Below are 27,980 nucleotides of genomic sequence, written 5' to 3'. Positions count from 1 at the left end.
GACAGGGAAGTTGAGACAGGGAAACAATAAGCCAGATAGAGTTGAAGTAGCAAAGGAAGCTTTATTATCTTGGCTAATTCTGAGAGAGTTCAGAAAACGATTGGAGAGAATAAGAGGAAAGAGAGAGGAAAACGGATAGAGGCTTGCTGGCTAGGCGGCCATAAACATGCATAAAATTAAGTAAGAACAAGGACTAATTTGACCCACACTAGGGCAGGTCAGATTCATCGCTGCTACCCAGGTAAAGGAGAGACGTTGAGAAAGTCATTCTGCGCCATCCATTTATTTTTTTTTTTCATTTGGCTTTTGTTCCTAAATGCTGACAAACCAGAAGGGTTCATAAGGAAGCCAAACCTACAGCGGAGTCACTGTGGAGCATAACTTCTGGCCCAATTTCATTCTGACTTCCCAACTGGAAATGTCCCAGTTAAAGCGGCCACATGATATTCCAGTGAGTCTTCGACGGTTGCGAAATGTTTGTTCTTTTAAATCATCCAGCTAAAACTTAAGGGAACATGTTGGGTACATGCTCTTGCATATATTTATGGCATCACTCATTTTACTCTTATTTTAAACTATTAATTGTTCTACCTCAAAGAAGATTAACCATACATTCAATTTTGGGATGTGTTAAAAGTTGAACTCTATGAGAGTAACCTGGGTCGCCACAGCTTAAGAATTCATCACCCAGCAGCAATCCTGTGGGCAATGAGTCCCTCTATCTTTTGTGATCCTAGTCCCAGAGAGCCCTGTATGCCCCTCAAGCACAAACTCTGCCAAGACCTAGCTGGCCAGAAAGACTTCAAGGATAATCCTACCTGGTCCTCGGAAGGATAATCCTACCTTCCGAGGACCAGGTTAGCCAATCATCATCAACAATGACAACAGTAATGATACATAGCATGTACATGAGTACTTAAAAATTCACAAAGCATTTAAAATATATTATCCTATTTGAACTTCATAATATATGAAAAAATTCCAACTTATTTCTTGACATAATAACCTGTATTTAAAAAACCAATGTTCTCCCATTATACGACTATACAATTTTAAAAGTGTCTAAATTATAAGTAATACAAAGATTAATGGAAAGATACACTGTAGTCACATGACCTGTAGATTATTGCCAACAATGACTTGTGTACTAAAGGTGGGAGAAAACAAAAACATCTCCAGGAAACATATTCTAAGGAAAGGAGCTGAACCAGTCGCAGAAAGCAAAAGTAAGGGATATCAGTTGGGTAACTCAAGTGCTCTACTTCGGCTCCATGAAATGTTTAAAGGCTTAAGTTTCCAGTTCCTTGGGGAAATCTTTTATGGGGCATGAATTGTGGAAGAATTTCAGAGGATGAAAAGGAACGAATGACTCATGACCCGCAATGTTGGAGGGAGTGCCCATGTTGTTAAGAACACGGATCCACTGAACCATTAGGGAACATAAGATTGTGAACTTGTTCTGAGTGAATCCCATTCTCATTAGGGCAGCAATTTTAGGTTTTTCATTTCATTATTCAGTTCAACACATTATATTAGTAGTGATTAATTATCTCCATGAATGAACTCCTTTCCTAGCTGAGTGAGTCGTTCTGACCCTGACTCCTCAAAGACTAGGCCAGCAGAAAACAAACTCAAATAGGTCCTGCCATGCTGGAAAGGCTTCAGGAATGACCCCAACAACAGACTATCGCTCAAACATAAGTTTGGCTAAATGCAAAGTTCCTTGGTAAAAGGTTGGCAACTAAGTAATGAACAAGCTGAAGTCATTTCAAATTATGCAGTCCACTAAGACGTCAGAGAAGGTTTGTAATCTGCATTGTTGGAAGCAGTAGCCACTCAATGAAATCAGAGCTTTTAAAGTATTAAACACAAAGTATTTTTGTGTTTTGGACTATGAAGGTATCAAAAAATCCACAAGTTATCTATCCTATAAGGAGTCTGGAATCGTTGAGGAAATAAAAGAGATAGTTCAAATAAAGAGAAAAGTTATTTTGGGTTAAATGCCAGCATAAGTGGTATAGGTTTTTAATAGAATAGGAGGACAGAATTAAGAGCGATTGGTAGCAGTTGAGGAAAAGCTTTGCAGCAAAGGAAGGCGTTGAGGCAAACATTGAAGGACAGATCAGATTTGAACGGGAGAGAAAAAAGAAGCAATAGATTCTCTGCAGAGCTAACAGGATGAACAGAGGTCCAAAAGAGCATGGAATTGTTATTGGGTAATGAGACTGGCTGAGCTGGTCTAGAGGGGATATATCTGAGAAGGAACAGAAGATAAGGTTTGTTAGAAAGGATGGAGCCGGATTATGAGTTCTCATTTTGCCCTGTGGACTATGATGAGATATTTTTGGGAGGTGGGAAGGTGGGAAAAAATCAAAAGCAAAAAGAAACTCATTGGATGTGAAGAACAGCCGAAAGGGAACTATTCCATAATTATGTTGTTATGAGAAGAGAGGAGCCATTGACAGAATGAAGAAGTGGTTGGCTTGGGGAAAAGTGGAGTTTGGTTGAAGATAGACATTAAGTTTGAAATGAGTACAGGACACCAAAACAAGAACGTTGAGATAGAAGCAAGTGTGGACTAAGAAATAAAGAAATGACCTTGTGCAGAGAGTAAACATGTGATCTGAATCTCATCAACACCATGCTTTCTGGAAAGGTTTTGAAACTCTAGTTAGCATTAGGAATGTTGGGGGATTATATTATTTAAGCACAGGTTTATTTTGTCATCATTTACATAGTATTTAAAATCTCACACAACTCAGTGTATTCAAGTTAGGTGGTCTGGGTGTAATTTAAGAGCAAAGATTAAAAACTGCACTGGTCCCTCAGAGAGCTGACCCAACTTTAAGTCTCTTAGTCAAATGCTCCAACCCTCTAGGGCTTCTTTATAAGTGTGACTTTTGGGGTGTGTTAACTTCATAAGTTCAGAATTCCAGTCCATGTCTAATCCCTTCTGTGTAATGATCGTGTATTTAAAATCAGCCGGAGTCAGGAACTCAGGTTAAGGGGGAAATCTTCAGTCTTTATTGAAGTGAAGAGGTGAAAAAAGATTGCGATAGCAATATGGGCAAGAAGGATTACGATAGCAATATGGGCAGCTGCGACAGGAAGCCAGCTAGCAGAGCAAGTGGGGCCTGAGCTCTCCTCCTCTTCCTTTTTCACTCCCCTGCCTCCACCCACCAGAATCGTCATTTCCTATACAACACATCAGGACTTGCACAAAGAGTGGGCGGGGGCCATTCTTTCTCCAAGCTTATCTATTAATAGAGTATGGTCCAATTACTATTTAGCCTCATGTGCTTGGGACCTCAGTGCATTAACTCAAGCCTCAGCCCATTACACTTCTGTCCCTGAATTTTTGTCTATATTTCATTTGGATTCAGTGGTTCTATTTTCTTTTTCTTTCTTTCTTTTTTTCTTTTTTTTTTTGCTAAGGCAATTGGAGTTAAAATTGCCCAGGGTCACAGAGCTAGGAAGTATTAAATGTCTGAAGCTTGATTTGAACTCAGGTTCTCCTGACTTCGAGCTGGTGCTTTATCTACTGCACCGTCTAGCTGCCCCTATATCTTTTTCTTAATGGCTACAAACCAGGACTCATCCATCATAAGTCACTTTGTTCATTCTCATATAATTATTTATTGAGGTCAGATAATTTGGGAAGCTTTTTGGACCTGACTAGAAATGAGATTTAATTCATTAAGAACAAGAACAAGATTTGTTTCTCACATTATAGAGTCTCTTTGGTTTGCAATCATGGTTCTGAAAGTTACAATTAGGAAAGGGAAAAAGAAAACTGATTTTACATGGAACTAAAAGGCATTTATTCGTAATATATTTTAGCATTTTATAAATGTAGCATTTTATATATAACTGATTCAATCCTATAAGCATTGTATGGACTGCATGTAAGGCTCTATGCTAGCACTAGAACAATACGAAGACAAAGAGAAAAAAAGCAATCCCTCCCTCAAGAAGCTTCAATTAAACTGAATCAGAGAAGCGGAGAAATGTTGTCTTAATTCTTCTCCTATCTTAGTTTTTCATAATAAATTGTGTTTTCTAAACCAGACCATTCTGCAATGACATGTCTATTTTACTACTGTTCTGTACATTCCAACATAACCATCCAGATGTTACATATCAGCATGATACAGGAAAACACATTTATTCCGTAGTTTCAGAAAATAGTTGAAATTACTCTATTATCCAGGGAATGCAGGAATGGAAACATTCTGAAATGTTATGGGTTTTTTCCTCTTAATCCAATAATGGTTTGGAATTTCTTTGTAAATAATAAATCATTGATATTTATATTAGACAAAAAAAATTTCAACCCTCTATCATGATTTTAATAATAATAGCTCAGATTTTTGTACCCCTACCCCTATCAGGTAGGTGCTGTTATCACCATTTTCTAAGTAAAGCTTAGAGAATTTAAATGATCTGCTTAGGGTCACAAAGATAATAATTGCCTGAGACAGGAATTGAACCCAGATTTTTTACTCTATAAGTAGAGTTCTATCTATTCTGCCCCACTGAGAGTTCCAGACTTGGCTGTGACACCAGCTGTTTGATGTTAGATAAGTCACTTAGCCTGTTTCAGCCTCAATATCTTCATCTGAAAATTAGGGGTATCTTTCTTGCCTAATTCATAGGAGATAATATAGATGAACATGCTTTGAATGTTGTAAAGTGCTTTATCGATGATTAATTATGATAGTTAACATTTATATAGCATTTTAAACACTTCATAAATGTTGTCTTATTTTACTCCTTACAGTAACTCCTGTGAGTTATGTTATTATTCCAGACTCCATGTTAGCTCAATGTCACAGGTATGCCTCCTAAAAAAAAGAAGGAAGGATGGGTTTATTCTTTAGTGATCATTAGTGATTATTATTTGTTAGTGATCAGACATCAGAAGTCAGAGATGACTTGTCCAGAGTCATACAGCTGGTATAATGTACAAGGCAAGATTTGAATTCAGATCCTCCTGATTACAGCACAAAGGGCCAGGAGAGATAAGAAACAGAGAGAAAAGAACATTGGTTATGATTCAACAAAGAGACAGAAAAGAGAGGTAGGTTGTTGTTTGTCATGATATGATGCCATTGTGTAAGTGAATTGCATTTAAATGAGGGAAGGCTATGAAAAGTCACCAGACTCACTTTCTCCTCCAGAACCATCTGGGTTCAGGGGCAAAATAGAGCTCAGGATGACTGGAGATGGCCCTTTAAAAAAAAAAAACCCGTGTCACCTGAACCACTGAGAGAGGGAAGGAGAGGCAGTGCATTGCCTGAGTTCACACTCTGTTGTTTGCTCTGAGTTCCATACACTGTGTCACCAGATTGGCTCAAAGGACTATGTGACTGCTAGTAGTGGGAGAGCTTCATGTAGGGGATAAGCTTGAGAAAAGACTAGGGATTGGCTTTTTAAAAAATATCAAAATTTCTTTGTCATCCAATTTCAAGCAATTGCTTTTGGGAGGCTGGACATTTGTCCTAAAGAGAGATTCCTTCTTCACTTCCTTACAGCATTTGGGGGAGAGGGCAAGGGAGGGGAGGGGAAGAGGAAGGACTCCTCTTTTGAAACTATTCTAAGAAATAACATTGCCCAACTGGAACTAAACAATTAGGTCCAATCAACTCACAATTTATTATACTTACAAATTGTAATTGTCTTTTGTTCTCCCTGAAGACTAACAATATCGGAAAGGTGATAACTTGTTATAACTTTCAAGTGAGTTTGATTTAACTTGCAAAAAGGCAATTCCATTGCTACAATGTCACAGATCACAAGAGACCCCAAATGGCATTATGATCCAGTTTGATAAACTGCTCCCTTCACTGTATGGTTTGATTTGAGCCATTTTCCCAAAAAAAAAAAAAAAAAAAAAAATTTACCCTCAAAGGATAGCCATAGAGATTATACAAAACAATCTAGTCTCAGTTTCTAAAAATAATTTCCCTAAAGTTCCAATGATATTTTGAAACATAACGATTTCACTGGTTAGGTGTAGAATTTCCCAAGGTTACTGCTTTGAATAGTCAATCCTCATATGACTATATGTTCTAATATATCTGCTTAAAAAGTCAAATTGGTTTTCCAGTCACATAATTCTTAAAAGCTTCTTCTGTCTCTGACATTCTGTAGTTTTCTAGTACTTTAGACTAAGGCAGAGGATGACAAGAGTTGATCAATGACATTAAAGACCATGAGCAACTTGCAGTTAAGAACTTTCTTTTGACTAGGTAAACGCTTGTGAACTTGACTTGGCTTTTCCTTAAGGAAGCCACCAGCTAAATACTATTCTATATGTTTTCTATTAAGGACAGATTATGTTCTCTTCATGTTAGAATAAAAGTTATTTACAGAAAGTCTTCTTCAACTGTTTGGTCCTTTTAAAACATAGATTTCTCCAATAGTATGATGTTTCCTCTAAAATCACAAATGTATATTTTTCTTGAAGACCATTTTAAAACCTAGTATAATCTGTCCTAGTTTTCACACTCTCAAGAGGAAATGTCATAAATTCACTTAACAACCGATCCACTGTCCAGCAGTCAGATTTTTTTTTATTCTTGCATCTGCCCTAAATTCCTCATGTTCCATTTTAAGTTCATTTATTCTTATTATTTTCTCAAAGGTGATAGAGAACATCTGGTCACCATCCCCTAGCAAGTCATGCTTCATGGATGCCAAGCTAAAAACTCTTTAAGTTTTCTCCTTTCCAAGCTAAATAATCCTAGCTCCTTTAGGTTTTCTTTGTAAATTGTATTCCCTTACCCTTTAATCATTTTGTGTCTCTGCTCTAAATCAACTAGAATTGCCTTTACATCTTTCCGAGGCTCAGAACTGAAGGGAAAAGTCTGAGTGTTTATGCCTCTCATTATATGCACTCCCTTTCCTTTTGTGCATCTCATTACGCCTTAAATATGTGCATCTCATTTGACACCCTTTAATTTCAGCATCTCATTAGAGCCTTCCATTTTCCATCTCATTATCCCCATCTTTTTACTGCTGGTTTTTTTTCTCCATTCCTTCCTTCTGTTCTCACATCTTCTTAAGTCAATCTCTTTATCCATATCCTTCAATCCTTCCCTTTATGCATCTCATTATTTCCCTCATTTTGCTCAGGTCATTACACCCTCCCATCTGTGCTCTTCATTATCCCCCTTCCATTTCTTTTTGTCTCTTTACATCCCAAACCATGTGCATATCACTGCCTCGTCCATTCTCCCACACCGTTCCCTCCTTTCTCTCTGCTTCCTCTCACTCCCTGCTGCCCTTTGCCCCTCCCATTCCATGCTTGCATTTCCAAATCACATTACACCCCCTTGCACACATGCAACTCTACACCCACCCCATTATGAACCTCCTCGTACTTTTGTACATACAGTTTGTCCCATTTGTTCCTCTCATGATGGACCTGTCCTGCACACATGGGTTATTACGCCTTCCCGTGTTCTCATGTCATTGCAATCCTGTTGCGTCTTTTCAAAAACTTAGAAGTTTGGCAGCAAATTAGCAAATTCCCAAAGACAGAACACATGCTCTGTGTAAAGCTAACTATGGGCCCCATCAACTTGGAACAGTTTCCCAAATGAGCCACTGATTCACTTTTCGGGGAATATAATACGATATCGAGCTACCTTAGGGAGAAAAAAAGATTGGCTTCAGTCACAGAAAAATTGTCTTGCTTTAGGCTTGACAGGGAAATCAATATCGAGAGGCAAAAACACCTCCTTTCTTCCTAGGATTACTTCACCAGTTCTGTAAATACCTCCCCACATCAGGAAGTTGCTGTCATGATTGACAGTAACCTGCCTTTATTTTTATCATGTACATATTTAAATATTGTCAAAACAAATGTATATGTGCAGAAGAGACTTCAGCTAGTGCATTCTCTCCTATTAGGAAAGTCTTTGCTGAGAGAGGGTTCAATTTTTAGGGTCAGAGTTTATCTAAGTCAATAGGCTGAGGAGAAATAAGCATTAGTCAAGTGCCTACCATGTGTCGCTAAGCACTTTCCAAATATTATTTCATTTTATCCTCACAGCCATCGTAGGAGGTAAGTGTTATGATTTCCATTTCATACTCTATGAAAGAAGGTAAACACAGGTTAAGTGACTTGCCCAGGTTCCTACAACTAATAAGTGTCTGAGGCTAGATTTGAATCTAGGTCTTCCTGATTCCAGACCTAGCACACTCTCTTCTTTGTCACCTAGCTGCCTTTAATCTTAACCTCATTCTGAGATCCTTTTATAGCTCTGCCCAAAACAACCAACTCCATATATATATATATATATTATAAAAATTAAGTGAGATTTTAAATGTTATTTTTTAAGTGCAACCACTGATCCACTCTCTCAAAAAAATAAAAACCATCTTCTTATTGATACCTTAAATCCCACACAGAGATTCATTTTCGTTTGCCTTTAACAATCTACATCCCAGCGAAGACGACCACTTCCTTTTCCATGTGCACAGTATTCCATTTCCTCCAGATTGTCCTGCGTGACTGGGATGCTCTCACTCTTTACCTCCATTCACTAGCTCCCATGAAGAATCCTTATCTCCTACCCGTCCTGAAAGAGGTTTTTCCTCGTCTCTCTAGCTGTTGGTGCCCCAAAGAATAAAAGCCCGTTGAGGATAGGGACTATTTCATAATTGCCTTTCCATCCTTAGTGCTGCAGCCCTGTATCTGCACCTGACATCAAAAAGGAATTGAGTAAAAGTTGCTGGAAAGAGTAGAAGAGACTAGAATATATTAGCCTAGAATTTTTAATCTGGAAAGACTTTGAGCATGAGATATATGATAAATGAGGTGAATTGCCATATTAAAACCAATCCAGCTAAATGTATAGATGCTGATCACCAAGTTGGCCACAAACTAGTGAATTTTTCAACCTTAGTAAATCATGAAGGCGTAAAAGGGTTTTGTGTTAGCATTAAACACTCTCTACATTAATCTAAAGAGTCTCCATACCAACACAACTATTATTCCTTGATGTATTGGAGCAATAAAGTTTTTAATGTAGTACCTTTGTGTGTAAAAAAAATTATAGAACATTCTCCAATTCTCAGATTGTCTACATTGACAAAATAAAACAGTAATTAAAAGGTAAATGTCTTTAAATACAATGTTTCCATGTTGAAAAGGTTGATTTTTCCCAACTCAATTAAGTTTTAAAGATCTAGCCGAGGCTGTTGTGAGCTTTTACTGTGATCTGTCAAGTTTCTTAATGGTAGCCAAGGAATTCTTGTCTTCCAGTTGTGAAAAGATCAAGCAGAATATGTTCTAGTTGATAAAGTAGTTTAGAAAAGGACTATAATAAATTGATCATCAGTTCATCATCTTCTCTGTAGGAAATATATGATAGGAATTGGAAAGAGCTGACCAGAACATTTTACTTTCTGGTATTGGGGAGAAGAGTAACATGATGACTTTAACTGAAGCTTAAATTACATCCAAATTCCTTTTTTTGTCTTTTTTTTAATTATAGCTTTTTATTTATAAGATATATGCATGGGTAATTTTTCAGCATTGACAATTACAAAACCTTTTGTTCCAACTTTTCCCCTCCTTCCCCCCAACACCTCCCCAAGATGGCAGGTTGACCAATACATGTTACATATGTTAAAGCGTAAGTTAAATACAATATATGTATACATGTCCATACAGTTATTTTGCTGTACAAAAAGAATCGGACTTTGAAATAGTGCACAATTAACCTGTGAAGGAAATCAAAAGTGCAGGTGGACAAAAACAGAGGGATTAGGAATTCTATATAGTGGTTCACACTCATCTCCCAGAGTTCTTTTGCTGGGTGTAGGTTCAATTCATTATTGCTCCATTGGAACTGATTTAGTTCATCTCATTGCTGAGGATGGCCATGTCCGTCAGAATTGATCATCATATAGTATTGTTGTTGAAGTAAATAATGATCTCTCGGTCCTGCTCATTTCACTCAGCATCAGTTCATGTAAGTCTTTCCAAGCCTCTCTATATTCATCCTGCTATTCATTTCTTACCGAACAATAATATTCCTTAACATTCATATACCACAATTTACCCAACCATTCTCCAACTGATGGGCATCCACTCAGTTTCCAGCTTCTAGCCACTACAAAGAGACCTGCCAAAAACATTCTTGTACATGTGGGTCCTTTTCCCTTCTTTAAGATTTCTTTGGGATATAAGTCCAATAGAAACATTGCTGGATCAAAGGGTAGGCACAGTTTGATAACTTTTTGAGCATAGTTCCAAATCGCTCTCCAGAATGGCTCACAACCCAACCTCCTAAAGACAACATTTCCAGTCTCACAAGTGGTTAGCACCTTCTCTCCCTCCAGTTATCATATATATATATATATATATATATATATTTGCATGTGTGTTGTGTTCCCCTATAGAATATAAGCACTTCAAGGTCAGGGATGAGTTTTCCATTCTGTCTTTATTTCAGCACCTAGAACAGTGCCTTGTTCATAGAATTAAATGCTTGTTAAATGGGATTAGTACCTTTCACTTCTAGTGCTACCTCTAGAATAAAGTTCTAAATTTTCTTGATTCTGATCCTTCACAGTAATTTGTCCTTGATCCATATGGCCCAGATTCAACTGATAGCTCAATATAATGGATTTAGACGTGAAGGAAACTGATTTGCAAAGAGATTAAACATAACTTGGAGTTTTTGTTTTTTATATCCTACACTCTCCATGTTTGATTTTTAAACTCAATCTCCTCTGCTCTCCCCCTTCCCCATTGCTTTTTACTGATTCCATATGTCTGCAAGTTAGATCTTTAATAGACTGCCATAGTTAAACTCTCTCAATTTTTACTGCCAACTTTCCACATTCTGTTACATTTCTCTTTTTATTATTATTAGGTGAGTAAGAAAAATGAGCTTTTCAAACTAAATGAAACATTTTAGCATATTCATCAAGTCATACTTGAAAGAATAACTCAGTACTTATTTCCAAGAACAAACAAAGTAGAGGGCTCAGTTTTGAGACTCCAGGTACATACCAAGGTACCCTTCAATTCTCAAGGCAAGACTTCACCCAATCACTAAGGAGAAGGAAGTGGCTTAAAATTAATAAGGTTCATTTCTCCAAAATTTTGAGATATTAAAGAATGAAGGAAACCATCTGTCCAAGCATATGAAAGTTTATCCTTCTGCAGTTGCATCCATCCATGATTTCTTCATTTCATGTGGGACAGAAAAAGAGAAGGAAATGCATATCACATACTGGAATGTGGATTCACAATTACTAAGTCAGTGAGGCACAAAGGAAAGAAAACTGACTGTGTAGTCAGTGGGCTTGGGTTCAAATTCTCTTAGTATTGCTCCTTGTATAACCTTGAGTAATTTTCTAAAGCTCTCTGAACTGTTACCTCTTCTACAAAATAAGATTAAATGACCTCAAAGGTCCTTTCTAACTCTCAATTTATAATCTTACAACCAATTAAGAAAGACTTCCTTTTCAGGCTTTTGTTTCTCCCCCTCCCCTTTGCTTATTTCAATCCAGGGAACATTTACTAAGTGTGTACAAAGCACTAAGGCAGAAACTGGATGAGATTTGGTTAAGGGTAGCCCTGTCCTTGGAGTCATTACAGTACTGTGGGATCATCTGAGCAAGCACCAATAGTTATGGGCTGCTTCCTGTAAGATCTATACTGCTGTCCTTGGTTGCTCATATCTTATCTTTTATTTACATATATATTATTCATGTTCTGCCTAATAATATATGGGTTCCTTTTTCATTTTTGATTCTAAATAATGTCTGACACCAATAAAGTAATTAATGAGTGCTTATTGAATAAGTGAAAAAGCATATGAATAACGTGATGGAGGAAAGCAAAGAAGCCTTCCTGGATGAGGTGAAATTTGAGTTAGAACTTAAAAGATTTTTAGGAACTCAACAGAGAGAGGAAGAGAAAACAGTATACTTAGAGAACAGTTTAAATGAAAGTGCCCAGAATGTATGTTAAAGAATAAATCAAGTGGTAGAGTTTGGCTAGAGCACAGAATACATAAAATTGTGTCATATGAGACAAATCTGGACAGATAGAAAGGGCAACGCCTACAGTTTGAATGCTAAGGTTTAAATTTTTTCAGTGTAAATCCTGGGGAACCAACGAAAAATTTTGGTCAGAGTAGTCACACAATCAGACTGATTAACATAAAAATTCTATCTGGAATCAGCACGAAAGATAGTCTATTAAAAAGGAAGAAATAGAAGCAGGAATCCTTACAAGAAGGCTACTGTTCATTTGGGGGTTTTTTTGTACTTAGTGGCATTTCCCTCCCAATTTTATGTAAAGATCATCTTCCACATTCACTTTTATAAGATTTTAAGTTTCAAAATTTTTCTCTTCCTTACTCCCCTCCCCAAGAAAACAAGCAATCCAGTATGTTATATATGTACAATCATATTAAATATTGTCACATTAATCATGTTGTGGGGGAAAAAAGAATCAGAACAAAGGGGAGAAACAAAAAACAAAAAAAGTGAAAATAGTATGCTTCAGTTTGCATTCAGACTCCATAGTTCTTTCTCTAGACATGGTGAGCCTTTTCTTTCATGTGTCCCTTGTAATTTTCTTGTATCATCGTGTTGCTGAGAAGAGATAAGAATATTCTAGTTGAACCTTGCACAATATTGCTGTTACTCCTGGTTCTACTCACTTCACTAGCATCTGTTCATGTAAGTCTTCTCAGGTTTTTCTGAAATCATCCTGTTCGTCATTTCTTACAGCACAAGAGTAATTCATTATATTCATATACCACAACTTGTTCAGCCATTCCCCAGTTGATGGACATTTCCTCGATTTCCAATTCTTTGTGACCACAAAAAGAGCCACTATAAATATTTTTATAAATTTGGGTCCTTTTCCCTTTTTTAATGATCTCTTTGGGATACAGACTTAATAGTGACATTGTTGGATCAAAGGAAATGTACAGCTTTATAGTCCTTTAAGCATAGTTCCAAACTGCGGTCCATAATGATTGGATCAGTCACAGCTCTACCAACAATGCATTCTTATTCCAATTTTCCCATATCTTTTCCAACATTTATCATTTTCCTTTTCTGTCACATTAGCCGTTTTCCACTTGTAATGAGTGCCTGTGCTAAAGTGGTCTCATGGAACTCAAAAGCAAGAAACAGATATAAGAGAAATGCTAAGATAAAATTCACCAAATTTGGTAATTACTATGCAAAATGAAGGAGTAGGAAGACTCAAAGTAACTTTGCAGTGGAACAGGTTTGAGTGTAGGAATTTAAGAAGTTCAGTTTTAGAATGAATTTGAGGTGCCCAGGTAAATACCAACTCTAGAGCTCCAGAGTGAGATATAGATATCGCTATCACCTTCAAAGAAGTTATGGTTGAAGTCCATGGGCATGAATGATAATATTAATAAAGAGAGAAGAGAATACAAGAGAGCTGAGAAGAAAACTCAAGGGACCATCAAAAGAAATAGTTAGCCTTTCATCTCAGATGAAAAAGAAAACAAAAGAGGAAAGAGCAAAACAAGTTAAGTAGAGCCTGGGAGGTGGAGGGGAGGAAAGAGTAAGAGTATTCTGGAGATAGTAGTCAACAGTGTCAAGAAAGATTAAAGAGGCAGCCAACCTGATGATATTTAGCAACTAAAATATTGATGACTTTGGAGAATGCAATTTTAGTAGACTGATGAGGTTGGATGCTCTATTGTAAACAATTGAGAGAGAAGTGTATGGTAGGAAAGAGGCAGACATTGGATTTAAGCTACTTTTCTCAGTCTCATTATCTTCTTATTCCTTTCCCCATTTCATTGCACCACAATAAACTTAAGTAGACTTTCAAAGTCTCTTCAAGAAATCCAGTTTCTCATGCATTTTTCTTCTTTTGCTTTTAGCATAATTTTTCATGATCAACATTTCCTACTTTCTAATTATTTGAGGAGTCTTTATTGTGAAGGTCAAACCTGTTTCTGTGTGTGTGTGTGTGTGTGTCTGATTGATTGTCTTTCTGTCTCTATCTCTCTCCTCTTTGTCTTTTTCTCCCTTCTTCTTGGTCTCTCTATATTTATCTTTGTGCATTTCTATCTCTACATATATATTATATATGTGTGCTTATATATTGATAAATTATAGATATATAGATATATGTAGTTGTATCAATACATACAAATATATGTATATTTGTCTTTGCTTCTCTGGTTATTGCTGAGGTATTGCCCCAATACCTCAAATTCCCATGAATGAATGCGATCATCTCTTCTGTAAGCTCATAGCTTTGGTTGCTTAAAAATATGAAATGCTTTTCCTGAATGCAAATGAGCTTTGGCCTGTCTTCTATTTTTTTGGTCAAATCTATAAATTCAGAGAAGTTTCTTTTCTTAGGATATTGACATTTTACACACACACAAATTATAAATAATGATGATAATATTTATATGATGCAGAGAGCAAGCCTGAAGTCTTCCTAACTCAGGATTCAAATGACTGTGTGACTCTGGATAAGTCACTTCACCCTGTTTGCCTCAGTTTCCTCATCCGTAAAATGAATTGAACAGGAAATTGTAAACCACTCCAGTAATCTTTTTTTCCTCAATAGTATTTTATTTTTCCAAATACATGTAAAGATAGTTTACAACATTCATTTTTGAAAGACTTTGTTTTCCAAATTTTTCTCCTCCTTTCCCTTACCTGCCCCATCCCCAAGACAGCAAGAAAGTTGTTATGTTGTGCAAGAAAAATCAGGCCAAAAAGGGAAAAACCAAGAGAAAGAAAAAACAAAAAGTTGAAAACAATGTGCTTTGATCCATATTCAGTCTCCATAGTTCTTTCTGAGGGTGAGGATGGCATTTTCCATCCCGAGTCTATCATCATTCCAGTATCTTTGCTAAGACAACCCCCAATGGGAGTAATGGATATCAAATAAGACTGAAAATGACTGAACAGTAACAACAATAATACTTTAAGGTTTGCAAATTGCCTGATGTGCATTATTTCATTTGATCCTTACCAAAGCACTGAAGTAAGTGAATGCTATTATTGTCCCATTTTACTGATGAGGAAATCAAGGAGGTTAAAAGGCTTGTGGCAGGATTGAAATCTAGCTCTTTCCTGATTGCTATTCCAGCAGTCTAACCAAAAGACTATACTTCCTTTCTGTAGCTACAAGCTACATAGTGATAGTTCTCGATAGGTTATTCCCATGGATTCAGAGAAACTTGATTTATTAAGCTTTATATAAAATTGTTTACTTAAAAAAAGATCAAAGCAGAACAGATAGTAAAAGAATAAACCTAAAAGGAATTTTTTAGAAACACTTCATGGTCTATAATTGTATAGAACATAAAATGGTAACTAGGAGAGCTAAGATGAACATAGACTTACAATAAAAAGAGTATTGACTTGGACGTAAAATGCCTGGATTTAAATCTTACCTCTGACACTCTTTGAATGACCTTGGTCATACCACTTTCCCTGCAGGACTTCAGTTTTTTTCCTTTAGAATTCGAGGGGGAATTGGACCTCATTGGCTTCTATGATTCCTGGAAGGGATCAGATTGAAGTCACATCCTTATGATCAACATTTATAAGCATAATCTCAACACCTTTGACAGCCAGAATTAATTAAGCGCTCACTGTGTTCAAAACACTCTGCAAGGCACTACAGGGAGACTCCAGAAAGATACTTCCTGCCACGAAGAAGATGCTTTCCATTGGAGGAGCAAACCACTCTCAATGAGAAGGATGGTTATGTGAAAATGATGAAACTGATAAATGATGACCGGTGCAAGTGTGTTCCTGTTGCCCAAAGGAGATAATGTATATAAATTACTTTGAAAACCTCCAAGTGCAATAAAAATGAATGACTGCTATTAGAGTTACTATTATTATTCTTGGTGAGGAGGAACTCTGAGAACCCAATGAGTGATTTCTTTCATTTCCATGGTAACATGCTTCAGAAGTTTGAAAACCCAAAATGTTTTAGAAACCAGGCCATAGATAGTTTAGAAATGTCCTTTCCTTTTGCATCCATCCATAGTATTTTGCCTTCATATCCCATAGAATAGGAATGCAGTCACATAGTAATAACTCTGGAAACATTAAGTTCTTACTCCTGGGTGAATAAATTGGGGATTAAATAAATAAAGGAAAAACCCTCTCTTGTTTGTGTTACTCAAACTGGCCGGGAAATATGTGCCTGTGTCGAACGTGCTCAATGCCGGCCTACATGGCACATTAGCCAATCCTATAGCCTACCTCCACTCACAAATCACTTTGGAACAGAATTTAAATTTGCCAGAACTTAAAGTCCTTCCAGATGTTAGCCACTCTCACTGATTTCTGGAAAATTGCATCAGAGTTCTATTTCAGCAGACATTGATGATGTTAGAAGAACCAGAGACTCTCTCTCCCCCTTTCAGGCTCCACTGTGTTGACTCATGCTGTCATTTGTCAGCCAAATAATGCTTGTGAATATCTTCTCCCCTTTCTAGACTTCCCAGATTGTTTTTTTAAGACACATAACAAGAAGATTATTCCATTTCCCAATTCTTCTTCCCATTAATATTCTTTTGTGAAAAGAGATAAAAATGTTCATTTAACCAAATGTTCAGAAAAGAACTTTTTGTTTTCTCTCCCCGACACATTATACTTCTTTTTAGTTTAACCCTTATCTTCATATAAAACAAATCGTTTTACGTGCGAAGAAGTTTCTTTCTTCCAGTGGGTACAGAGATAATTTGAACTGTTTTGCGGATTGATTTATGATTGAAGTGACTCCACAACAACAGCAAAAATTCATTTGTAGAAGGAACTCCTCATCAGGAAACTCCTTTTGCCAAGGAGTATAGCATCTACTATATTGAATGTACTTTTAAAGACTAACTCGGGGATGCTGAAAAGTCAAGTGACTTTCCCAGGGTCATATCTTCCAAATTCAGCTCAAATCCTACCTTCTGCAAAAAGGTCTTTCCTACCATATCCTAGCTACTAATGTCTTCTTTCTCATATTATCTCCCATTGACCATGTAGAGCTAACTTGCATAGGTTTTTTTTTTTTGTTTGTTTTGTTTTGTTTTTGGTGTTCTCTCCATTAGAAGATAAACATTTTGAGGGCAGAACATGTTTTTGCCTTGTTCCCATCCTCACTATTACTTTTTGTCCCAGTTTGGGAAAACAAATCCAAGAACATTTAATTCTGAGAGTATTTTGCTCCGTGAGGACTATACCATGTTGCCTCTTTAGGGGGCTAAAACATTTTCTGTTTTAAAAATCTGGTTTGGAGGGAAATCAGATGAATGTAAGTATCAAAGGAGAGTTATCTTTCCCCCCGAGGATTGCCTGCCATGCCAATGGTTTAATCTCCTGCTTATTATACAATACACGTTTCAGCAAAAATACCTGGAAATGATTTCGACTCAGGAGGCTCCCACCTGGAGTGCAAAGATTGCTGAGTTTGTGACACTTGGGATGTCTCCAGTTAGCTCAAAGGGCACTTGGAGATAACATTCAAAACTAAATTAATGTTGACTCTCATTAATGTTTAAGAAATGACATATGGTAACATTTTGGAGGGGGAAGGAGGGGAATTGTTAGACTTGGCTGGTGTGAAGGAAGGAGGGGGTAGGGCTAAAGAGAAAAATGAATGGCAAAAAACAAATGGGAGAGTTGTTGGAGTTTCAAAGGTAGCAAATCAGCCTTCAAGTCAAGAAGATCTGGTTCAAGGCCTGCCTCTGACACAGACTGGTTGTGTGACTTTGAGGAAATCACTTAACTCTCAGTGCACTCGTCAAAGACCATAGTGCAAAGGAACTGGAAAGTGGACACCCTTCAGCTGGAGAATGGCTGAATAAGTTATGATATATAAATGTGATGCAATATTATTGTTTTATAAGAAGTGATGAGCAGGCTGATTTCAGAAAAGCCTGGAAAGACTTACACGAACTGATGCTGAGTGAAGTGAGCAGAACTAGGAGAATATCACACACAGGAACAACAAGATTATGTGATGATCAGCTATGATGGACTTGGCTCTTCTCAGCAATGCAGTGATTCAAGACCGATCCAATAGACTTGGGATGGAAAATGCCATCTGCATTCAGAGAGGAAACTATGGAGACCAAACATAGATCGAAGCATAGGATTTTCATCGTTTTTGTTTCTTTGATTAATTGTTTTTTCTTTCTCGTAATTTTTCCCCCTTTAGTCTGATTTTTCTTGCATAACATTACAAATATGAAACTATGTTTAAAAGGATTGTACATGTTTAAATTTTTTTTTAAAATGACCAATGTGTAAATTGAAAGATTACTGCAAACTAAAGCTTTAACCTATGGAAATTAGATGTGGAAGGCAGTGACATTATTTGTCTTCCACAGATGGAAGTGACTTAATCTTAACACCTTGTTAGCAAGAAAAGTAGGGAAATTAGGGAGGTCCTAAGAGCTTCTCACAAGCTGTGGCAAAAATCCCAGACATTGCTAGACTATACTCACATGAATTAGTGTCATCAAGTCTCTCCTTCCATAGAAATGTTTGTCCACCCAAATTGAATTTGTCTTAAAAAGCTCATCTGAGGAGCTTTTCATGGGACTCCAATCCTGAATTCATGGTGATAGCTTGGAAGATTCCATCCTTAAAACTTCTGATCACCAATTTTAAAAACCTCATCTTGTCTCCCCTTTCCTGAACACATTGTCCCTCAATGCTCCTTGGTACTAAGCCTGCTTTAGGGTTCCAATAAGGTGGGATAACTTTGGAAGTATCTTATTCCCTCCAGAAAGTGACTAATAGACAAAGACAATAACCTTAGGAACCTATATTCTGAGATCAGGAGGAAAAAGTGAAGCCTGGGATATAATTTTATTTTGTTTTGTCAATAGACAATTTCTATGTCCTGATTAAAGAAATGGTGATATGTGGGGAAATAGAAAAGTGCTATATAAATAGTCAAATAAAAGATTCACAGATTTAGTAGCCTTAGAACAGAAATGATGAATATCTCTTTTGCCACCATAATAATCAAATAAATTTCATTTTTTGAAGCTCCCAAAACCTTGAAATATACTATCTTAGGGAATATTATTCAAAAAATGATATATATTCACATAAATATATAATTTTAGAATAAATGCTTTTTAAATTACTGAGATCCTGGGTTTAATTATTAATAAGGCATCATACCTTGTCTTACCAGCATTAGTGTGCCTGGTCCTTAAACTTTGGACCTTGAAGTTCAACTGTTGTCCTGGAAATCTCACTTCCTGAAAGCAAGCTGGCAAAGTTGCTGTTGTTGTTCAGTCCTTTTAGCCATGTCCAGATATCCGTGACCCCTTTGAAGGTTTTCTTAGCAAAAATATTAGAATAGTTTTCCTTTTCCTTTTCCTTTCCTAGAAGAGGGAACTGAAGCCGATAGAGCTAAGTGACTTGCTCAAGTTAATAAATGTCTAAAGCAAGATTTGAACTCAGGAAGATGAGTCTTCCTGACTCAAGACTTGGCAAGTTTTCAATATTCAGAAATCTCTAGAAATTCCTTTCAGATTCTGGTATTATTGTCAAAATGACTCTTGGCTAGCTGAATGAGGCAAAGAGAGGCAATAGGAGGTGAATTAGATTAGAAGTCAGAGATCCTAGGTTCAAATCCCTGCTGGACTACTTATCACCTGAGTAATCTTGGACAATCTATTTAACCTCTGAATTTCTGTTTCCTCCTCTATAAGAACATTGTGATTGAACTCAGAGGAGTCAAACTCATAACCTCCTAACTACAAAACTCCAGAGCTTGCCCTGGTCAGATTAGAATGAAACTGGGGAAAATTTAACAAAACAAATATCATGCAATACAACATAGATAATGTTCATTTGTGGTTTTCTAAATCAGCACGTGACTCCAGGGATCCCTTTCTACTTTGACACTGACATCTCTGCTCCTCCTAAAGCTCTACAAGTACAATTCCGAAATTGCTGGAGAACTTTGGAGCTGTGGTCTGTGTAGAGAAAGACACTGAGTCTACATACACATCTGTGAAAGGAAGGAAAAAATAGGAAATTGGCGCTCCAGAATTCGTATCCTGGCTGTGCCCCAGCTTTAAACAAAAACACTAAGATTACCGCTCTGAGCCTTTGTAGTCCTTCCATCTTAAAGTTGGGAAACAATGCTTGCCGACCATGAGAGGTGTGGTTTATCAAGCACTTGGAAATCCTGAGAAAGCTGTGATTGCAGACTTCCCCAGGGTCCTGTTCCATTGGCGTAGCCTCTGAGAACTCTGAGAGCACAGGATGCGCTCTCGGAGTCCGACATCAAGGGAGACTCCTGGTGTTTATTCGTGTGATTTGGAGCTGACCACAGGGTGTCAATCAGAGTCTTTGCTATAGTAGGCACTCAGCAACTATTTACCAAGTGACTGTAGGAATGAAGGGATCCACTTTCCGGTTTCCCAGTCGTCCCATGGCATGCAGCAATCAGAGAAGTTGTTATTATTTGTGTTTCTCTTTGCTGAATTAGGACCTGGACCAGGTGCAGCAACATCTGGAGGAAGTGAGGTTCTTTGATTTGTTTGGCTTCAGTGAGGAAGCAGGCGCGTGGCAGTGCTTCATGTGCAATAATCCAGAAAAGGCAACAGGTAAGGGTCCCGTCGCTCTCCCAAACCCAGTGTGTGCTGGGGCGCAGGTTTTGCAGGAATCCCCAGTGCTCTCCATTGTCTGGCACCGTGCAAGCTCCATGAGCAATGCTGCCAAGCAGAGGCAGGAATGGGGCCAGGTTTTTGATAAGGAGGAGACGATCATGGCACCTACCTTCCAGAGATGTCACGAGAATCAAATGAGATAACGTGCATCCAATTCTCCACAAACATTAGAGCAGTATAGAAATACAAGAGACTGTTTCTTAATGAAGTTCATCCTCCCAAGTGACACCTGGAAGATGGAGGGGAGAAATCTGGACAAAATAATGGAAGGAAGAAGGGATGGATCAGTTTAAAGAAAACAAAAAAAAAAACCCTATCTTGTAAATCTCTTTTCTAATTCCTTTTAATTCACTACATATACATATTTTATATATATGTGTGTGTGTGTATGTACTTACTTTATAGATATAAAATATCTGCATATATATAAAACAATGCATGCATTGTATTGATATAAATCACATTGTATACATTGTATATGTATATACATATAGATGTATCTGTGTGTGTGTGTGTGTGTGTGTGATATTTACTTTTCTATTTTCAAATTCTTCCCCCACGATTGAATTTAAGACCCATAAGAGGACAGACTACTTCATTTGCATTTTGCTATCAAGCTCTCAATTAGCACAGAGGCAGCTGGGTGGTACAATGGATTGAGATAGGACCTGCAGTCTGGAAGATCTGCATTTAAATCCAGATTTAAATACTTAGTAGCTATGTAACAAGTCACTTATAATCTCTGTCTGCCTCAGTTTCTTCCTCTGTAAAAGGGGAATAGTCATATAGAACCCCTTGAAGAATATTTGTTGAATAAAGTGTTTGCCACTTCCTGTCAAGAAGATACTGTTGATCATTTTTAATGAGCTATTTCTCATTTCAGTGCAAATGATCTTAATTAGGTTGAGTTAATTTGGAGAGGGATCAGAACTGTGATCTCATACATACAGGGAACTTTTAGTGAAACCCTTTCCACCAATGTTGATATCTACAACACCTGCAATGTGTGTGTGTGTGTGTGTGACTAGAATTTAAGAAATTCTCTTAAGGACCAAGCAGAGTAATTTTGACATCTGGACCTTATATGTAGAAAAATTATGATTTTTTAAAAAATTATTTGAAAAGTATTTAGAATGTTAAGAAATGGTTGATAACTATAGAAAAATCATAAAGTGTGAAATAGAAATATGTAAGCCTTATTGAGTTTCAAGTATGTAAAAAAATGTATCAACTGATATCCCTGGTCCTGTTGCAGATGTCTAACTCTTCATGAGCCCATTTGGGATTTTCTTAGCTAAGATACTAGAGTGGTTGGCCACTTTCTTCTCCAGCTCAGTTTTACAGATGAAAAATTGAAGCAAGCAGAATTAAGTGACTTGCACAGAGTCACACAGCTAGTGAGTGTCCAAGGCCAGATTTGGATGCATAAAGATGAGTCTTCATGACTCCAAGCCTGGGACTCTTTCCAGAAAGCCACCTAGCTACCCTTTTTAGTGTTACTCAGGACACTTTCAACAATCTCATTTCCTTTCTTCTTACTCTTCTTAACTCTCTAAAGTCACACAATTTCAGCATTCAACCAAAACTGCTATCCCCAGAGTTACCAACGAGCTCTTGTTTGCCAAACCCAAAAGTCTTTTCTCAACCTTCATCCTTCCTGAGCTCGCTGTGTCTTTGACATTGTCCATCACTCCTTTTCTTCCTGATAATCTCTTCGCTGTATGTTTCTCCAAGTTCTCCCCCGACCTTTCTGCTCACTCCTCCATCTGCTTTGCCAAATCTGCATTTAAGCCATGCTCACTAAGCATGCTTGTCCCACAAGGCTCTGTCTTCTCTTCTCTGTATAAAACTAGAGATTTCCTTGTAGCCTTCTCAGCTCCAATAGATTCAATTGTAATCTCTGTGCTGATAGTCCATCCCCATCCAAAAAGCCCCACTGTCTCTTCTTCTCCCACCTCAATCGTAAACCTCACTGACCCATTTTTCATCCCCAAACTTCTTTTACCTCTTCCTCCTGCCCCTCTCTATATGCACCCCCCCCCCCGACCTTAGTATCAGGGGAAGTCTGTGATTTTATTTTTACCCACGATTCTTAACCATAGCTTCAAAAGTTTCATTCAGCACCAGCCCTGAAGTCAGGAGGACCTGAGTTCAAATCTAGCCTCAGACACTTAACACTTCCTAGCTGTGTGACCCTGGGCAAGTTACTTAACCCCAATTACCTCAGAAAAAAAAATTTCATTCATTTTGAAAACAGAAAAATTCCCACTTGGACTTCTGAAAGACCTTTGAATCCTTGAGCTTGTTGTTACCAGTCTGTGATTGTGGGTAAAGTGAGTGGTGCAAAATTATCTTAGACTCACAAAAAGGGCAGAGCACAGAGATGCTTTTTACCATATGCACCTTCAGGGATTACATTATTGGCGATTACTGCATTCACCTCATTCGTTCTAATATATATATATATTTTTTTTTTGCACTTTCAAAATTATCCATTGTGACAGATTCCTATTGTTCCTCGCCAAGATGTTGAGGCTGAGTTGGAAAAGTTTGTTTATTTCACCAGATGGAGCTAAGAGAAAAGGGCCTGTTAAAATGCTTTCCCCTACAGAGAAGGGAGCCGACTGTATGAAGGAGCAATTAAGGACGGGAGCCCTTTAGTCAAGCACAGATTGCTGGCTGATTAAGAAATCCAAATTGACCTAAGATTAAGTAGAGGGGAGGAGAAGAAGAAAAAGGAGAATGTTGTAAAAGTAATTCAAAAGAACAAGAAGTTGAAGAAAAGAGTTGCCTCCATTACAAAACTTTTTAATTAGTCATTATTTCTTCAACCAAAAAAGAAAAAGACATAAAAGGAACTTGATTGGAGAGCGGAAAGGAAGTGAGGTGCTTATCTTTGGGAACTCAGAGAGGCCCTTGAGAGTGAGCTTACCCAGTATAGTACATCAAGTCTTTAGCATCATGAATATTTAACTATAGTTGTTTGAGGATATCCTTCGAACAGACCTGGAGAATGAGTTAAACCCACAAAGAGTTCCTAACATAGTCGTTCTTTCTGAATATGTTACCCAGCACTTCCAGACTCTATTGAATGGGTCCAGGCTTTCTTATTTGCATTATTTCTCTTTGTGCTAAATATAGCCTGAGAATGTACTTGGGCTAAAAGTGCCAACAGAGACCAAGGATGTGGAAAAAACACAGTAAATCCAATGTTTGGCATCCAAAATATCATGGAATTTGAATTTCTTGCTTTCATGTGAATAATTTAGACCGTGGAAAAAAATCCCTGTTTTAACCAATATCTCCAGCGATCAATCCTCAAGTTTGCATTAATTATTTGGTATTTTACATAATTGTGTAAATTACATCAACAACATTTATTGAAAATGGACCCATTATTGTGATATCCAGTAGACATTTTGCCTCAATACACATTCTATTTTAAATTCTAAATTTAAACTTGGGGAACTATCTAGCTGTTAGTTAGGTATGGCTCAAATGTGTGCTTTGTGACTTCTATGGTCTCAGTGAAATAAAAAAATGGAAAATTCAAGCAATATTGATTATAGCTTTGTTTTCTTTAGGACAGTACCATCAGTTGATCACTGAATCATTCAATAAGAATTTGATATTTGCTAGACATAAGGCATTGTGCTAAATGCTGTTGTTGTTATTAACATTCAGTTGTTTTGGTCATGTCTGACTCTCCATAACATGAAATGGGGTTTTCTTGGCAAAGATGCTAGAATGGTTTTCCGTTTCCTTCTCCAGTTCAATTTATAGATGAGGAAACTAAGGCAAGCAGGGTTAAATGGTTTGCCCAGCATCACACAGCTAGTAAGTATCTCAGGTCCTATGTGAACTGTCTTCCTGACTCCAGGTCCAGTTCTCTCTCTATCCATTACGGCACCACCTAGCTGCCCTTGTGAGGTCACAGTACTCTTCCCATGTTACAGATCGTCCCAGTTATGATTATGTGTCCAGTGCGATGAATCAAGCTTCAATAAATATATATACATACTTAATACACACACATATACATATATATGTATGTATGTATATATAGGAAATCAATCATGCCCCAGAGTTGTTTTAAAAAAGAAACAATTCATGACAGAGTAAAAGCAGGGACAAGCTTCCATCAAAGAGGTTTAGCGCCATGGACAAAGAAGATGCCCAGGTCTACTAGAGTCATGGAGTTGACTTTGTGTCCTCCTTGCCCACAGCTGTGTCCCTGATCAATCCATCAGGAGGCCTAAGTTTACTCAGAGAGCCCCAGATCCCTGTCAGAGACCACAGGAGCCCACATGATGCTGTGGGAATGAGGGGCATTAACTTAAACCTGCCCTGGCCTGGCCCAAAACACAGATGGATTCTTTTCAAGGATTATGGCTCTCATTTAGGAGACTGCAATGTTCCAGGCTTCATGCTATTGGGAGATTGCCATTTTTAAGGAGTCCTACTCAGGTGTCCCATTGTTGTGTCTAGGGGCACTCACGTTTTCAAAGGTTATGGCAGGTGAGCACAGGTTCTAACCAGCTTTACCATTTTGTGAAGTCTTCAAGGTTTGAAATATCCTCAGATTTTGAGTCTCAACAGGGAATCAAGCTCTGTATGTAGAGTCAGGAATAACTGAGTTCAAATCTGTCTTCAGACATTCGCTAACTATATGTTCCAGGGCAAAAAGCTTAATCGGTCTCAGCCTCAATTTCCTACTTTGACAACTGAGGATGATAATGGGGCTACCTCACAAGATCATTGTGAGGCTCAAATCAGAGAATATATCGAAAGCATTTTGTAGGAGGCTGCTAGATGGTGCAGTGGATAGAGCACCGGTTCTGATCTGATCTGAGTTCAAAGGTAGTCTCAGACACTTAACATTTCCTAGTTGTGTCACCCTGGGCTTAGTCCCACTTGCCTCACCCACTTACAAAAAAACACTTTGTAAATCTGAAACTACCCTATGTGTTAGCCCTGGTTATGGAGTATGTTCCCAGCAGAAGCTTGCTTACCTATTACTTTCTGTGAAGCAGGCTAGTTTGGAGAGGCTTACAACCGGTTGTCTGGCCGTCTGGTGATGAATCATTGCCAAAGACAATGAATCTCTCACCTCTTGTCCCATTGCTGCCATTTTTCCTTTTTCTAACCCCTGGATGACCCCCACCATCTACCTTCCCCCGTGCTGTTCAATCGCTGCTAAATGTCCCCGGAACAGGTCCCAAAATGTTGCTGGCTATCTACTACTTATCTGTTACTGAGTCTCAGCTGGGTCCTCCCCACGCCCAGCAGTCCTTCTGTTCTTGACTCTGTGTCACCCTGTCAACAGAAACCACTCTAAACCACTTCCCTCTTCAAACCAAGGGAGTAATCTCCTTTTCTCTGTCCTGTTAGCAGGCAAATTTGTCTTGTATTGTATTAGGAGAACTGAGAGCAGCCATTGTAAATCGTGAATTGAGGAGAAGAGATAATGGTAGTAAAGGTAATGGTAGAGAAAGAAGTCTGGAAGCATGATTGCTTTGATCACTTTCCTTAAAGTCAAGGCCCTAAGAAGTATGGACTAATAATAAGTCTAATTATTATTACTAATAAGAGGAGCTGCAGGAAAAGTGAGATCCCAAGCTTGTTGGACTATGGTAGAGAAAGAAGCACAGAGAAACAGGAGCAAACCAAAGAGAAATGAAGGGCTGGCCATGGGTGGCTAGACCTTGTCCTCTGCTTGGAGAGCAGCCTTGGAGAATACAAAAACACTTCCCTTCTTGGGGAAGGCGGCTAATGTCACGATGGAGCAACAGAATAGTCTTTTTATATGAGATGCAGGATAAAGGAACTGGAGAGTGACAAATGAAGGATTGTGAGCTAACACAGAGCATTTCCTTGTTTCATAATAGCACAACACCTACAAAAGCCAGAAAACCCAGGTTCCAATCCTATCTCCACCACTTATTGCTCATGTGGCCTTGGACAATCCATTAACCTTCAAAGGCCTGAGCTTCCTCCTCTGTTATGGGAAAAGACTGGGCTAACAGGCCTCAGAAGCCTTTTCTTGAGCTATGTTTTTATGATACTACAGGGAGTATAATTAAACAACTGAAAGCACATAAAAATGCTTTGTCTCCTTGCATGGTTCAGGTCTGTTTCTTAGAGACAAGGAGTGAACCAAATGACCTCTTGATGTTCCTTTTAGCATTAAGTTTATGTGAATCTTTGAACTCCGGATGTCAAAAAAAATGTAGATTTTTTTTCTAAACTGTCATTTTTCATTCTTACCCAACTGAACTGAGATAAAGATAGAGGAAATGCAACACTAGGAAAAATAAGTTAGGACTCCACCATGACAAATAGATGAGGAAACTGAAATAGAAGAGACCAAACCTTACCTTAATAGATAACATTGGAAATTCCAAAGGAAATTCCTCTCTCCAGCTAAAATATATCGGAAAGTCACAAAGAAGCAAGTCAAAATTTCTCAAAATGTCCTCCCTCTCCCCAGTGATTTCTGCTGCCCGGATAACAGTAGATTCGTCCCTCATTTAACATGTGGGAAATGATTACAGTAGAAATTATTTTCATTCTTTCCAAATGCTGATTCATTTTCCTTTATTCACTTTTTAAGATACAGTGCAGAGAGAATAGCCATAAAATAAACAAAGACCCCTCCGAGAATAGGCTGGGCTGGTGGTGTTTATTGCTGATGCCGTTAGCCCACAAGAATGAGGACATAGAGATTACCCAACTGGACTCGGCACAACTGACATTCTTTCTGCAGAACAAGGCCAGTCTCCTGCGTTTGTGGCTCCTGCACCGTGGAAGCGTGCGGCGCATCCCGCCTGGAGCATTAGTCAGTCAGCTGAATCATTTTGGAACCGTCCAGCGAGTCGCTTTCAGAAAAATGGGAGATTTAGCTTCACTCCTTTTACTTAAAGTCACTTAAAGGTTAGGCTTCCATTGCCTTCGTGGTCATATGAGAGATTCACCGGGATGGATTTATGCTTCTGATCTCTAGGAAATCATAATGTAAGAGAGGCTTTTAGGATTCTGAGTTCTAATATCCTAGAGTCGAGAGGTTCAACCTCCTATATGAAGTCTTCCTTGCTTTCCTCCCCCAGTTAGTACTCTCATTCATATATAATCATGCTGAAAAACTAGCTGATATCAACTTTGTGTGTATTTTATACTTACAATCTGTGTTCATGGATCTTCTTCCTAGTAGATATAAGATCCTTTGGGGAAAGGACTGGTTTATTTTTGTTTTTTGGTGGGGTAATTGGGGTTAAGTGACTTGCCCAGAAT

The 27,980-nt window shown here is 38.0% G+C and overlaps 1 protein-coding gene across 2 annotated transcripts in view; it reads left to right on the top strand.

The window, feature by feature from the left end:
- The window catches only part of VEPH1 (ventricular zone expressed PH domain containing 1), a 209,456-nt gene that overhangs the window by 141,233 nt on the left and 40,243 nt on the right, over positions 1 to 27,980 (top strand). For both annotated transcript variants that reach the window (XM_051983078.1, XM_051983077.1), the window contains exon 11: positions 20,510 to 20,627. In XM_051983078.1, the coding sequence (XP_051839038.1) occupies positions 20,510 to 20,627 (118 nt within the window). The remainder of the gene's footprint in view (positions 1 to 20,509; positions 20,628 to 27,980) is intronic.

This window comes from Antechinus flavipes, chromosome 3, assembly GCF_016432865.1.
Source record: "Antechinus flavipes isolate AdamAnt ecotype Samford, QLD, Australia chromosome 3, AdamAnt_v2, whole genome shotgun sequence".
In the NCBI taxonomy this organism is placed as follows: domain Eukaryota; kingdom Metazoa; phylum Chordata; class Mammalia; order Dasyuromorphia; family Dasyuridae; genus Antechinus; species Antechinus flavipes.
This window is presented reverse-complemented; position numbering and strand designations above follow the sequence as displayed.